The 15,711-nt window shown below is 47.3% G+C and overlaps 1 protein-coding gene across 3 annotated transcripts in view; it reads right to left on the bottom strand.

The window, feature by feature from the left end:
• The window catches only part of DOCK1 (dedicator of cytokinesis 1), a 480,997-nt gene that overhangs the window by 428,764 nt on the left and 36,522 nt on the right, over nt 1–15,711 (bottom strand). For all 3 annotated transcript variants that reach the window (XM_072972106.1, XM_072972107.1, XM_072972108.1), the window contains exon 2: nt 2,886–2,969. In XM_072972106.1, the coding sequence (XP_072828207.1) occupies nt 2,886–2,969 (84 nt within the window). The remainder of the gene's footprint in view (nt 1–2,885; nt 2,970–15,711) is intronic.

The following is a 15,711-nucleotide window of genomic DNA, read 5'->3' as shown; positions in this document are numbered from 1 at the left end:
ATGAGCGTATTCTTCTGACGCAGCAAAGAACAAGAAGTCGCAGCCCCCACTGCCCAGGCTGCGCAGGAAACGGTTGTCTATTCAGGAATGACGTCACTGCTCCCTGTCCATTACCCAGGATTTCAGCTGCAACGGACCGAGGGCAGAAATAAAAAAGACGTAAGAGCATTTTTCTCTTCGGATCAGAAAAGTGTCTGAGATGAGAGGTATGATCCTTAACCTCTATTTAATTTCTCTGTATCCTCTCAGCCACTGGTCACATATACCGAGAGCAGATAAGGCAATCTAACCGTCAGCTGTAAAAACTGAACACAAGCCAAGCATGCCCATCACAGCTCCTCGTTCACCTGAGGACCAGGACGGTGTTCGCAGCATTACATCTGCTTCCAGGCGAACGTCATTAAAGCTGATCTCCACCCCTCCCCCAACAGGACATGTTTTAGGGTAAAAGGTGCGAATGGAATGGAATTCTAAGCCAGCACGTGTCAGATGGAGAAGTAAGGGACATGGACCTGGGTATGCTGATGGGTTTGGGCGCAGGAACACTGGGGCAAGCCGCAGCCTGCCTGGTGTCCGGGAGCTGAACGCCAAGTGCAAAAGTGGATTCCAGAGATGGAGTCCGAAGCTCATTTTGTGATGACTGTGGGATGCCTGCAATTTCCTCTTCCCACTCCCACCTCCTACTTGGAAGGGTTTGGCTAAACCCAATCTGAAAGCAGTTGTGCTGTTGGAATTATCGATTTTAATCAGTTCTTTTTATTCCTATGTTATTTTGGGAGTCACCCTTTCAAACAGAAAATAAAAGCCACCAACAATAAAACCAATCTCACAAAACTTCCGGATGTGAGGAGTCTCCGAATCCAGCTCATCGTGGCTTCTCTTCTGTGCAGCATTAAAACAAAAGGTGCCCCGTTTAAATCATTTGCAAAACACTAAATATGAAAAGCGATTGTCTCAAAAACCAAGGACATTGGAAAACCACAGTCATCAACAGTATATTTATTGGATAATGTAACAACTGTTTCCCTGGACCAAAAGCCGCATGGTGACACTCTCTGTTCACCCCAAAGAAAACAGGGTCAGAGATTTAAAAAAAAAAAAAAGGAAAAAAGAAATGACAATGTTGGTTCCTCTGACGAAGTTGTTAACAAGTCTGAGAGCATAAAAAATCTCACCCTTCACATCAACCGCCTCAAAATAATGAGCTAAAACATCTCAAATGTATTTAAATTTTTTTTCGAGTCTGACTCTCGTTGGGCTCGCCTCTGTCCCACCAAGAAAGAAGGCCGTGAAACTCCCGGCAAGCGGAGCGGTGAGAGCGAGGACCAACCGCAGGTCAGACGGCCGGCAGGCGGGCCGGGCTGCCCGGGGGAGCCCAGCCTGCTCCCAGCCAGACGGCTGTCAAGAGGAGGCCGAGGGTCATGCCTCTGGGAGACAAGACGAAAATTCTCAAGAAGCTGGGAGAAAGCACGAGTGATGCCGACGTGGGGCGCCTTCCTGACGTCAGGGAGGCAGCCCTGCACACTGTTAGGGAAAAACGAGGCCACGGGGCCAGCGTGGAGGATGTGCCCCCGTCTGCTCCTAGGTGCTCCGCATCCCCCTGACATGAGCATCGAGGTGGAGACTGAGTTAACCTTTGGGGTGGAGGGTCAGCCCAGAGAGGGGCGGCCCGCGACGCTGCAGGCCAAATGCGTTTACAAGCAGCTGGAGGAAACCACCGGGAAGGGCGACCCAGGTAAGAGTCATGCGAGCAAGGGAAGGTTTCAGGAGTGTCGAAATCTCTGCAGCCTACGAAATCTGAGGTTGATGGAGGAGGAAGAACGGCTACGTGCCCAGTGGGCACCCGAGTACTCCAAGCAACTCCAGAACCTGGGGTCAGGGCTAGAGGCTTTGGACCTCAGCAGGGCTTCAACGCCCAGGAGATGCCCCTGGAAGTGCTTGCCTCTGAAGACTTTTAGGGAAGCAGACAAAAATCCGGACAGCTTAGAGGAAGCTACGGACAGGAGGTCCCTTATTTTTTGTGCTGGTGCCACAGGTGACAAAATGATAAAGCCATCGCTGCTTTATAAAGACCTCAATCCCACCTGTCTTACGGAAAAAGATTAAAAAACACCATCTTGTTTTCCGGACGTGACTAACAGTATCGTTAACAGATGACTTCTTTCTGGACTGGTTTCCTAATTGTTTTATCTATCAAACCTGGAGTTCTTTAACAGAAGAAAAGAACTCAGAGTGTTACTAATCTGGACAGACGTCCCAGGCACCCAGACTCACTATTCTTTGCTCATCCTAATGCTGGTTTTGGGTTTCCCCCTCTGGAAAGCTCCAGCTCTCTTCGACATTTGGCTCAGGGTATGGCTGAAGCATTCAGCAGGTGGGACACCACACATAAATTTGACCATTCTGCTGACTATCGAAAAAAACCCTTACCTCACTTTGAAAGAAACATGGCAAAAGTAAACATTGCTGATGCTTTGGGAGCGATAAGTGAGGTGACGGACGCTCTAAAACCAGCTGCTCTTAATAAAGCCTGGTGGACACTTTGGGGGACAAAAAATGTTTTTTCCAGTGGTCAGTTATTAACAGTCAAGATGTACATACATTTGCAAACAAAGGAGAACAATGGGGTTTTATTTTGTAATAATGAAAACAACTATTTCAACAGAAAACTTCAGAGGTTAAAAATTTAGGAATTTAGTCTTAAGTTCATCTTAATTAAAAAAAAAGATTTAAATAACAGATAGCCTCACTACATGGTGTCTGTCATACAAGAAAACCCATCCTATTCCCTTTCCTAATAGGGTGATGCTTTCCCTGCTAGGCACTGAAAACGTGTGCCAACTGCACAGAACTATAAAAGGAAAGACGTCAAAATAAATACGCACCTTCGTATGTTTCCAAGATATGCACGGTGTCTCCTATTTGTAAAGACAGTTCATCTGCTCCCCTGGCATCATAGTTATAAAAAGCTGTTCGGAGGGAAAAGAGCAAAGACGATGTTAGCGGAAGTGGAAGTAACTTACGCTGGATTGTTCTGCCTGCTTTTAATATTGAAATATTCAGTCTTTGCCTGGCTCATCCTCTCTGAGACCCACAAAAGTGGCCTTTCCTTCAAGGGTCCTCAGTTTAAGTAGAAGAACTTCATAAATACTCATAACACCGGACAATCGTAAGTGACTTATGGTGGTAGAATATGTATGATGTGAAATTTCCCTTTTTAACCATTTTAAGTGTACAATTCAGCAGTATTACTTACACTCACCACGCTACCCTGCCTTCACCACTGCTAATATCCAAAACCTTGCCATCACTCCAAACAGAACCCCCATAACCATCAAGTAGTAACTCCCTGCTCCTGCTCCCCCAGCTGCTGGTAACCTGTAACCTACTTCCTGTCTCTGTGAATGTGATGACCCCAGCGACCTCATGAAGGGAGTCACAACATTATCCTCCTGTGTCTGCCTCTTCCCCTTAGCACGAGGTGTTTCAGGGTCCATGCATGTTGAACCACGTATCAGAACTTCATTCCTGTCTGTGGCTGAGTAATGTTTACAAGAAGAAGAAAACTGAAGGCACTGTCAACAACGCTTCGATGATCACTTCATATACTGCCTTATATTTCCATTAACAGATTTTTTTTATTAGATGACTTTTTAGTTTCTATGAATCAGTTACCCATGGACTGAATAGTCTTTGAAAACAAAGTTGATTTTAAAAATGATACAGCCACATCATAGAGCCAGCGTTGATATGAAGCACCAAAACTACAATCAAGTAGGCAAAACTATGTCTCATATTAAGGAGAAATCCTTAAAACTGACACCACTCAACAAATGTCTGAAATCCCAAATGTCTGTCCTGACATAAAGCAGTTCTGTCCCTCCCCGTTAAGCATGTAAAAGTCATTCCATTGAATTCAGACCATACTTTTGCTCAAGCGTTATGAGGTGAAGGTAACTATCCCAGTGAGAAAAGGATGGTAAAAGGTGCTTATGACCACAAAATAGTCAGTCAGCTCACTTTCAATTTAAAAACAAACTACACACACACACACAGACACACACACAGAGGGATGTTCTTCCTTCCCAATGGATTCTGCCTAAAAAGATGTCAGACTTGAGATAAAACTCATCTTTAACCTCTGATTGGTGTATGTATGACTGAAACATTATGCTGCACATCAGAAATTGACACACTGTAACTGACTACACTTCAATTTAAAAACAAACCCTCTGATCAAACTCATCCATCCTCCCAGAACTGCCAGGTGAGTCTGCCCTTTACAGGCACCTTCCCCGTATCCATCTCTGGAATTCTTTGATCACTTCACGCACAAACTTCTCCAACAAGCACGGCAGATCCTCCACCACCCGACCGAGCTCGCCTTCCTTCCAACCACACGCTCTCGGTCCCCGTCCCTGCTTCTCCCTCCATGAAAGAAAGAAGCCGCCCATCCCACACCGGTGTGTCCCAGCACATTCCTCCCCCAGGGGGTCCTCCCCCAGGTGCCACCTGTCCCAGAGAGCCAAGTCCAGGTAAGTATCTGCTCTTCCACCCCCCTCTGCCAACAGGCCAAGCACCGCAGCCCACGCCCTGTCATCAGCTCCATAACCAAGCTCCGTTCATGGTCTCCGGAGGCAGACGGAGCGGGCAGGGTACCACCTCCACCCCTGAAGACCCGGGTGACCCCCCAGGAATGACCTACCCTCTCCATCGCAGCTTCCCTGGCTGCAAAATAAGGATACTGAGATCTACCTCATAAGATGGTGTGTGCACTTTGTGTCTTAAAAGAAAATAATGCTGCCAAATAATGCTTAAAGAAAATCATGCTGCCGCAGTGGGGTGCCAGCAGGGAACACTCAGTAAACTGTAAAAGCTCTTATTGTGGTTGGGGTTATTTTGTTTTTACCGCAACAAAGACTTCTCTCGCTACCAGACTCCTCTTTAAAAAGCCAAAGAGAGCAGATTACCACATGTCCACAAAAATTCTAAAACATCAGTATCTGTATATACGTAGAAAATTCTTTTTTTCCCAGGTATTTTCCTACATTTTCACCAAAATTCATAAAATTTAAATGTCCTCAACTGACATTAATGGTGATTAGTAGTTATTAAGTTTATTTCGCATTTTATGGTGCATATTTAAGAAGACATAACTGCATTGGATAAAGGAAGCCAAGAATACATGCCAGCCTGGCCTTGCCCAGCACAACCACTTCCCTAAGCCTCCAGGAAACATAAATGCATTTATCACCATTCTTAACAGCACCCTGGCCAGCATGCCTCCTCTATTACAGATGCGGAAAAAACACACACGTCAAATACAATAAAATAAGCTAAAATGAACACGTCCACTGTAAATACACTCAGGTCCCTGTGAATTTGAAAGGCACACACGCACAGACCTTTAAGTAGTGCCCCCTCCATCTCTGAAGAAGGCAGAGAAAAGCAGTTGTGAAAATATCATACAACAGAGACACTGCAAATTTAACCATGAAATGAGCCTTAAAGACTCATGATGAAGGGAAAAGTGCCTCCAAGGGTTTATGCACGTGGCCCCAAGTGACCACAACACCAGTGCTCCACTGCCCCCACAGTGTTTATGCCTCTTAGTATTACTGCCTAAACAAGTCCATATTTAAAAGCAAATTAAAAGACTCAGGTATAGAAGACTATTGGGCAAGGAAGTGGGAGGGACGGGGAAGCGTGGTAGACAGAATACAGGCCCCCGAAGATGTCCACTTCCCAATCCCGGGACCTGTGAGGATGCAGAAGGGGCTCTGCGTGTGACCGGGGTGAAGACCTCGAGATGGGGGCGCCACTCCTGAGTTACGCAGGTGGGCGCATTATGATCACAGGTTCCGTAAGAGGGGGCCGGGAGGGTCAGAGTCAGAAAGAGATGTGACACCGGAAGCAGAGCTTGAAGTGAAGCAAGGAATGGGCCACAAAGCAAGGAATGTGGGAGCCTCCAGGAACTGGAAAAGGCGGGTAAAGGATTCTGCCCTAGAGCCTCCAGGAGCGCAGCCCTGCCGAAAGCTTGAATTTAGGACTCTGATATCCAGAACCGTGTGAGCTTACACATTTGCGTCCTTTTAAACCCCTAAGTCTGTAATCTGTGACAGCAGCCCCGGGAAGCATGTGGGGAGGTATGTGGAAAACAACTGAAAAGTGGTATTTTGTGGTTAATTTATTCAGGGCTGAGCCATTGTAGACATTTGAGTCTGACAAGCCTGAGGCTGAGGTTCCCCCAATTCTTGGATAATCGAAAAATGAGAGCAATGCAGGGATTTTTTTCTTAAGTAAACCCAAAAGTATTCACATAACAGACGATGCCTTACTCTGATTTTATGACCTTTCAGAGCTGTTCCTTTTGGGGGCGGTGAGAGCAGAGACAAGAAAGGCCCGAAGCATCTTTCCTTTCTGAGGGATGATGATGGGAGATGGCGTCTGGGTTTAAAAGTGCCTTTACTTGAGAAGCACAGAGAAGGCAGCCTTTCTGCAGTCCGCCTTCTTTATCTCCCCGATGTGTGAGGACGCAGGAACACCTCCACAGGAGAGCGTGGTCCTCACGCGTCCATTCACACCTTCTCAGAGAGCGCCGCTCACCTCCCTCTGGCTGCTGGGCTGTATGCTTAATCGATTCCTTCTCCTCAAGGCCATTGACCTTTTTTAATAGCCAGTTGGAGACGGCGTCGCTGGGTGTAAACGCACGTTCACATGAATTTCTTAATTCTGGACTGTAGAGTCCAGCGCAGAAGCCTGACGTGTTACTCACGTGAAAAGTGAAAGGGGAAAGGAGGTGGAGATGAAGCAGCACAAAGCTTCTTTCCCAGGATGGTGGGGGTTTTGTTGTTGTTTGGGGGTTTTTGGTTTTTCTTTTCTTTTGTTTTGTTTTGTTTTCCCCGGAAGAGCCGGCAAAAGCCCAGTGAGGAAGCACGTGGATTTTTTCCCCCCAAAATAAAAAAGTAACACTTTGGTTTGTGCTCTGTACAACTTAGATGCATCAGAGATGTGGAAAAGCCAAAGTCATCTCCTCTGCTCAATCTCTAGATCACCCTAAAAACGGCTGCCCGGGGATGTAAGGCAAGACCACCACTCATGAATCAGAGAGGAGGGCTTCCATCTGCACCAAGATTATTAATAACACTGATGGTGGTGGTGCTACAGATGCCGATGATGGTGATGACGATGATGACGGTGAGGGCAACGACGATGGTCACGATGCTGCCGACGCTGATGATACCGGCTGATGCTGATGCAGATGATGCTGGCTGACATGTCCCGGGTATATTCCTTGGGGTGGCGGCAGGCTAAGAGCTTTACATGTTCAAACTAATTTAACCCTCACAACAGTCCTAGGAGGTGAAGATACAATGTTTCCCATTTCCCTCAGCCGTGTTTGCAGCAATTCAGCATTGGCCTATAAGTGAGCCGCCAGCGGGGGACTGTGCCGGGCCAGCGGCCAGCCTAGACGAAGGGCCAGAATGCCAAAGCCCTGCGGGTCTCTTCCTCAACCCTCACCCTCCCCGGGCCTCAGAATGCCCTCCTGACAGCTCCCTGCGGATCACAACATCCCGTCTGGATCCCCGACAGGCAAACGTGCCTGTCCGTTCCCAAAGCGCAAGCTGTGCTAATTCCTGAAATGTGAGGTTGGTTTAACATCCAAAAACCAATGAATGTAACTCACCACATTAACAGAGGAAATGATTAAAAAAATCATATGATCATCCCAATTGGTGCAGAAAAAGTATTCAATGAAGTGTAACTCCTATTCAGGGGAGAACAAAAACACCTATTCGATTTCTCCGACACTGGGCGGAGGGGGAGGGAACCACGCAGTCCATCAGCCCATTTAAGAGATGACAACACAGAGCCCTCTAGAGGAGTCAGGACTTGCTCAAGGTGGCACAGTGATTGGTCCCTGGGACCCTGAGGTGTCCCTTCCAGGCTGTCTCCACCACCCCACTCTTCCTGACCCAAGCCTTCACCATCTCTCATTGAGATGAAAAATAACATTTCAGCTGGTCTCCTGTAGAAACTCTTTTCCTCACCAGAGTTACCGTCCTTAAGCCTTACTCCAAAACACTACACAGTTTCTCTTGGCTTTCTGAATAACGGTTAATTTTGCAGCACAACATTCAAAGTCCTGTGGGATCTGACTTCTCCAATCTCACTTCCCCCTACTCACCCCGCTCCAGCTCCACCTCCCCCCATCCCAGGTCTGCCACAAGCCACTCCTGCCCCTCCTTTCTGCACCTCTGAAGACCCCACTTTCTACAAGATCTGCCTTTAATTTCACATCCTTTTCCAAATCCTTTCTGAATTCTGACTTTCTCACCAACCAAGAAAAAGGTACAGTCACCCCTGAATTAACAGTGTGCCTCCCAACTTTCATGTAACATTACACAGCCTCGGGAGGGCTGCCTGCCTTCACGTCCATCTCTCCCTCCAGCCCAGACTCCTTGGGGGAAGTGAACACGTATTCATCACTGGATTGCCCACAGGAGCTAACACCATGCCTTGCAGGCACTCAATAAAAATTCACTGAATTTAACCAGACCACAAAACAGCCCTTCCTGCGAGGCTTGCAAGAGAGTGAAAGCAAACACTGTATCATTTGTTCCTCTTCAAAATGATCTTGACCTCTACAGAAAGATCCAGGAGCCCGAGACTTAATCAATAAGACAGAGAGACACAATATTAGCTTTCCCGGCCCAGCTTTGGGTGTCTTCCATCTAATGAGATAATCCGCCATCAGCGCTCGGGTTCCCAGCCTCCATAAAGCACCAAAGGTGTGGGCTTGACCACACACCACTTCTCAAATCTGCTCGGCTCCCAGCTTCTCTCTCTATTCCACACGCTGTCCCCTTGAAACATGACTTCAGGATTGCAAGGAGCAATTTAAAAGTTAATTAATTCTTTTAGAAAGTCAATTTGTGAAAATTAATTGCTCTGTTTGTGATCTCATTCCCTTTGTCTTGCCTTCAGTGGGAAAAAATGTTCAACAGCACGCGTCTTCTCGGGGCTGGGGAAAATGCAGACCGTGTCCTTAGGGATGGGGGCACGGGCCCTGTCTGTGCCCCCTGCAGAGCTTCATTCCAAAGGCTGTCTGTCTGCTGTCCTTGAGTTTCATGGCCCACCACATACATCCGGTGACCTCCAGCCTCTGTCTGGCTCCTGCTCTGGTCCAGCACGGGGCTGGTGTTGGTATTACAGAGATGAGCTGAGCATGATGCACCCCAGGGAGTAAAGTCACCCCACAGGCTGGTCTCCCAGGAGCAACCTTTCCACATACCAGACCCACTCAGAGAAAACAATGTAGAAAGAATCAGAACGTTATACACGTCCTTTGAACTTGACTCTGGGCAGAGACCAGCTCCCCATCCCCACCCTGTATCAGAGCTGGGGACTGAGTTTCCCAAGTTTTATTGTCAAAAAGGGATGGCACCCACTCAATCACCAGCTTCTATGAGCCACAGCCCAGTCCTTCCATCTGTCTGATACGGGGCAGGTGACTCCGGCAGAGCTAGAGCCTCCCGGAGCTCTGAGCTGTAATGGACCAGAGCACTGCTCTCACTCACCATCAGTCTCACTGGTGACCAGCACCTAAAAGTACCTGACACCCAGCACGACCTCTAAGGTGGATGGAAGAAAGGAAAAGGAGAGGAAGAAGGAAGGGTCCTAAGGACACCGCTGCAAGTATTGTCTCTAGTATTTGTTAAGATACAACAAATAAAAAGGATAAAATACTTAAGAACAAACATAACCAAGAAGGCAAGAGACTTGTACACTGAAAGCTACAAAACGGTGCTGAAAGAAATTAAAAGACACAAATACATGGAAAGACAGCTCATGTTCAGGGACTGGAAGACTTAATATTGTTAAGATGTCAATGCTACCCAAAGAGATTTACAGATCTAACGCAATTCCTATTAAAAGTCCAATGACATTTTCACAGAAGTGGAAAAATCCATCGTCCCATGGAACCCCAAACAGCCAAAACAATCTTGAAAAAGAGCAAAGTTGGACACCTCACACTTCTTGGTTTCCACTCTTACTACAAAGCTATGTAATCAAAACAGTGTGGTCTATAAAGACATGCAGACTAATGGAACAGAATAGAGCCCAGAAAGACTCTCATACATGTGGGCAAATTATTCTGACAGGTGTTTCAAGAACATTCAATGGAGAAAGAACAGGCTTTTCAACAAATGGTGTTGGGAAAACTGAGTATCTGCATACAAAAAGCACGAAGAATCATTCACAAAATTTACTCAGAACTGGAGTGAAGACATAACATAAAAGCTAAAACTACAAAGCTCTTAGAAGAAAATACAGGAGACAAACTTCATGGCACTGGATTTGGCAGTAATTTCTTGGATATGACACCAAAAGCACTGGCACCAACAACAAAACCAACAGACACTGGACTCCATCAAAATTAAAACCTTTTGTGCATCCAAAGGAAATCATCAAGAGAGTGAAAAGGCAACCCACAGAATGGGAAAAAAATATTTGCAAATCCTGTATCGGATAAGGAACTGATAGCCAAAATACATAAGGAATTCCTAGGATTCAACAATAAAAAACAGACAATGCAATTTTTAAAATGGGCAAAGGACTTTTTTTTAATTAAAAACAGACAACACAATTAAAAAATGGGTAAGGAAATAAACATTTCTCCCAAAAAGATATACAAATGCCAATAAGCACATGAAAAGACGCTCAGCACCACTAGTTAAAAACTGTACTGAGACATCATTTCACATCCACTAGGCTGGCTATTATTTTTTTAATGGAAAATGTAAAGTGTTGGCAAAGACGTGGAAACATTGGAAACCTCACAATGCTGCTGGTAGGAATTAAGTGGTCCAGCCACTGGGGAAACAGTTTAACGGTTCCTCAAAAAAGTACACTTAGAATTACCATATGATCCAGCAATTACACTTCTGGGCATGAAGCCGAAAGAACTAAAAGCAGGGACTTGAACAGATGTTTGTACGTTCGTGTTCAAGGCAGCGTTATGCATGATAGCTAATATGTGGAAGCAACCCAAGTGTCCATCAACAGACGAATGGGTAAGCAAAATGTGGTAATATCTACCGTGGAATATTATTCAGCCTTAAAAAGGAGGGAAGTGCTGGCACATGCTGCCTTGAACACATGCTAAGTGAAGTAAGCCAGACACAAAAGGCCAGAGACTATAGTCAGTTATATGATGTCCCCACAAGCGTTAAATTCATAGAGACAGAAGGTAGAATGGTGGTTGCCAAGCGCTAGAGGGAGGGGGAACGGGGATTTATGTGTAACGGGTGCAGAGTTTCGGTAGGGGAAGGTAGAAAAATCCTGGAGATGGACGGTGTGACGGTTGCCCAACAATGTGAATGTGCTTAATGCCACAGAACTGTACATGTAAAGATGATAAATATATGTTATGTCTCTTTTACCATAATAATAATAATAGTAAAGATGCAGTGAATAAAAAGAAAGGTTGCTAACGTCAAAGAGGAAAGTTCTTGGTGGATTCAGCGTGTCCCATTTCTGTGAGCTCCAAAACATTCAGTAGCCCCACGTACAAACTCCCAGTGAGAGGAGCAGGTTCCCTTCCCTGTTTCAACATGAGGTTCAGACCAAAAGGGGACGCCAAGGGAACCTGGGAGCAATGGGCTCACGGTCACAAAAAACCTCCAGCTGCACGTGCCTGTGCGGGTCTCACAGAATATCCACGTTTCTAAAAAGAATACCGCTTTCAAAGTCACAAAGTTACTTCTTTGGGGTTCATATCTTTTTTCCTTAGGGACAGAGAGATTGTTTCTCTGCCAGTGAAATCCCCCGTGGGAAGATTACACACAATGTTTGGAAATTAAAATCAAGGAAATCATCTAAATCATTGAAGAAATGGTGCAGGGGCACAGTAAGATAAAGGAGCTGTCCCTGGCTGTTCATTATTTCTTTTTGCCTTTTGGATGGAAAACAGGTGGGAGAGATGGCAAAGATAAGGGTGTGAAAAGAAATACATTAAAAAGTCCCCTATCAAATTCTCATTGAACTGATAGACACAATTCAAAGATATTTTAATATCTTTCTTTAGAATAAAATATCATTGTATGTCTTATCCACGACTAGCCGGCAGCTGTCTTACTCTATCTAAGTCCGAAAGGTCCCAGTGCCCCAGACAGGCAGGTTTCTGAGGAAATACACTGGGCTGTGGATGGGTCAGGCTTTATTGCTTTTCCATGACCGGAAAAATGAGTCCACTTTTCAACACTTTTATCTCTTTTTGTCTTTGATAAAGTCCAAGCCAGGAGGGGAAAACCATGGGCTCCCTTATTGATAGTCTTGGCAGATCCACCCACAAACCAGAGAAGACTTAGCTGACCTGAAAATCATCTATTTTTTGCATTTAATTTTCTCAGCAGCAAAGAGATGTAGAGAAGAGATAGGGGGAAAGATTTAATCTCTCTAATCATCCTTCTTCAGGCAGAAAGGTTATTGCAATTTAGGGAAATACATGCAAGTGAAATAGGCCAGCACTCGCCTCCGGGCCACGGAGATTTTACAACGACCTCACCCCACAGGGCAGGCAAACCCCACCGAGGGCCGGCGGGCTGAGGCTCCCGGCTGACGGCACTGCTGACCAGCCAGCCGTGCGGGACCTGAGCCCGGTGACGACCAGAGGCCGATCCCAGTCAGACTCCCAGTGGGAACACCATCAGCCAGGACACATCTTACTTTTTCTGCGGCAGCCCCGGCCAGGGTTTGCACACCTCCCACTGGTCAAACAGGTTCTTAAAGGGCACAGTGAAAACACACAGGCCCGGGAGACAGAAGACGAGACAAAAATGGACGGGGTTCCCACCCCGAGGGACACACCGGGGAAAAGGGGAGGACGAAAAAATTGGGCTTAGACCTATTTCTTTGTGACCCTCAATGATCAGGTCTCTTTGACACAAGCCCTCATGCCTCTTCCTGAGCTCAGGTGAAAAGCTTTATTCAATTTGTTCCATAGAATGGAGCCTCGCCTTTCCTCTCCTTTTTTCAAACCATTCAGTCTAATGTTAGTGGTGACGAATAAAGGGAAAGACACCCGGAATATTCTGGAGCGCTCATTTGTTTTCCTTCATGGTCCCCCCACCATCCCCCCAAACAAATCACAGACAAAGCTAGCCATCGCCCTGGGGGAGGCCTGTGCCCTTGTGTACATGTAAGCAGAGGAGCTTCCAGGCGACTGCAACGGAGTCACCCCACACGCCTTCCCCGCCCCAGGACTTTGTGCCAAAGCTCACTTCTGTCTGGAATGCCCTTCCTTCTCTCCTTCACCTGGCTTCGTCCTCCAGGTCATCTGTCACCTGTAGGAAAACCTTCCAGGTCACTTCCCACCCAAAGAGGGCGCTGAGCGGCCCTCATATGAGCCCAATGGTGCCCTCTGCCCACCCTGACCGAGCTCCATCAGAAAGAAAGTCAGTCTGGCGCTTGCTGCAGGGCACACCCATAACAGGTGCCCCAAAAGTGCCTGTCACCTGGAGCCGGAAGAAGGGCCCCCGCCTCTGGCTTCTATTCCACCCACAGTTCTTCTGAAACACCAGACAGCAGCTCGCCCCTCACCTCGCCGCTCCCCGACCCCTTCCTCACCCGCCCTGCCTCCTCTCCATCCTTGCACCCTTGCTTCACAGTGCCTGGCACTCAGCGACACCAATGTTGACTGAGTGACTCATTTAACAAATCAACATAGGGATTCAAGGTGGTAAAACTATTCCCTGAATCCCAAATCCACTGGAAGACACTGCTTTTTTTTTTTTAATTAACTTTTTAAGGGAGATACTGGGGACCGAACCCAGGACTTCGTGCAGGCCAAGCACACACCCTACCGCTGAGCAACACCCACCCCACCCCCAACACTGCTGCTCTGTGTGCGTTCATTTCACATCGGAAACTGAAGTTAGACCAGGGTCTTAGTTAACAGAGACAACTTCTAACACCTCAGTTCTGACAGTCTCACCAGGGAGGCACATGTCCCCAGGAAAAAAAACAGCACCAAAGTGCGGATCTGCTTTCCTCTGGCAGGGATGCGTGTGGAGAGCAAAACCACCCACAACCTCGGCATCGGCCCCAGGAGCGTCTTTGCCACGCCCTCCTCTCCTGCGCTCCTCTCTCCTCTCACTCACTGAGCTACCAGGACAGGGAGCGTCATCTCTGCAGGAGCAAACCAAGGGGAGATGCCCAAAGCCTGAGGGGCCTGCACATGGGAAAGCTGGAAGCTGCCCTCAGAGCCTGCCTGCGCTCCGGAAGGGAGGCGCGTGCTCAGATGTGGGGATGCCAAGTGCTCATGAGCAACCGCTCGGCCGAGCCACCCAGACACAGCCCTCCTGCTCCCTGATGGGAGAAGCAACACTGGGCAGCCACAGCCTGGCCCAGACGCACCGCGTGGGGAGAAGGGACATTTCCACACTTGCAAGGGGAGCCAGGAAAGGAGAGGAGCACCCGTCACAGCACTGCCTTGAAGGAGGGGCTTGGCCAGCCCTGGGCCACCTGCCTCTCGGATCTGTTTCCTCAGGAGTGTGGACAAAGCTGATCCCAAGGCCTTCCTCCAGCACCTGCCAAAGCCATCCAGTATGCGGTTTAAGTCCCTCAGGGACGCAAGACAAACCTTTCCTTAGTTAATCGCTAGGTAAATTTCCCTCCCATGGACAGACGCAGACAGGGGAAGGCACCGTGTTAATTGAGGGGTGTTTGCGGGTGGGCTGCCCTTCACGAAGCAGACCATAGGACGAGCTCACAGACCTCCTGCAACATGGGCACCCAGGCCTGAATGCAGATCCCAGAGGAGGCATTAAACAAACCAGTGCCCACTGGGAGGGTCTTCCCTGCCTGCCTGCCCGCCCAGACCTGGCCTCCAGGGGCTGCCTTTGAGCCCGGAAAGCACGCGCCTCTATCCTCCCCCATCAGATTGCTAAGCCCACGCCTGGCCAGACTTCTCATGCTCTTGAACGTGGCTGTGAGTTCGCAGAACTCCCAGCAAGGCTAAGGCAGCATGCCTTGCCAGCAGAGCTAGCTACATAATTTTCAGGGCCCTATGCAAATAAAAGAGTAAAGCCCCTTGTTCAAAAATTATTTAAAAGACAATCAGGAAGGTTATTATCTTTTTTTAAAAAAGGGAAAATTGTGCAGCTGCAATGGAAAACTTTGGTTGTTTCTCAAAAAATTATATATACAATTGACATATGACCCAGCAATTCCACTTGTGGGTATACATCGAAAAGAACTGGAAGCAGGCACTTGAACACATATTGCATGTTAATAACTGCATTATTCACAAGAGGTGGAAGCAATCTAAGTGTCCGTCGATGGATGAATAAAGAAGCAAAATGTGGCGTACACATGCAATGGAATATGTTTCAGCTTTAAAAAGGGAGGGAATTCAGACCCACAAGACAAACATGGATGATTCTGGAAGACATTATGCTGAGGGAAATAAGCCAGTCACAGAAGGAAAAATATTGTACCATCCCATTTATACGCTGTCCCTGGAGTAGTCAAACTCATAGAGACGGCAGAAAGGTGGCTTCCAAGGGCTGGGTGGATGGGAGAAATGGGGAGTTGCTGTTTGATGGGTCTAGAGTTTCAATCTGGAAAGATGGAAAAGTTCTGGAGATGGATGGTGGTGATGGTTGCACAACAGTGTGGATATACTTAATATGACTGGACTGCACA

The sequence above is a fragment of the Vicugna pacos genome, chromosome 11 (genome assembly GCF_048564905.1).
Source record: "Vicugna pacos chromosome 11, VicPac4, whole genome shotgun sequence".
In the NCBI taxonomy this organism is placed as follows: Eukaryota; Metazoa; Chordata; class Mammalia; order Artiodactyla; family Camelidae; genus Vicugna; species Vicugna pacos.
The sequence above is the reverse complement of the archived record's forward strand: the minus strand, read 5'-3'. Positions and strand labels throughout refer to the sequence as shown.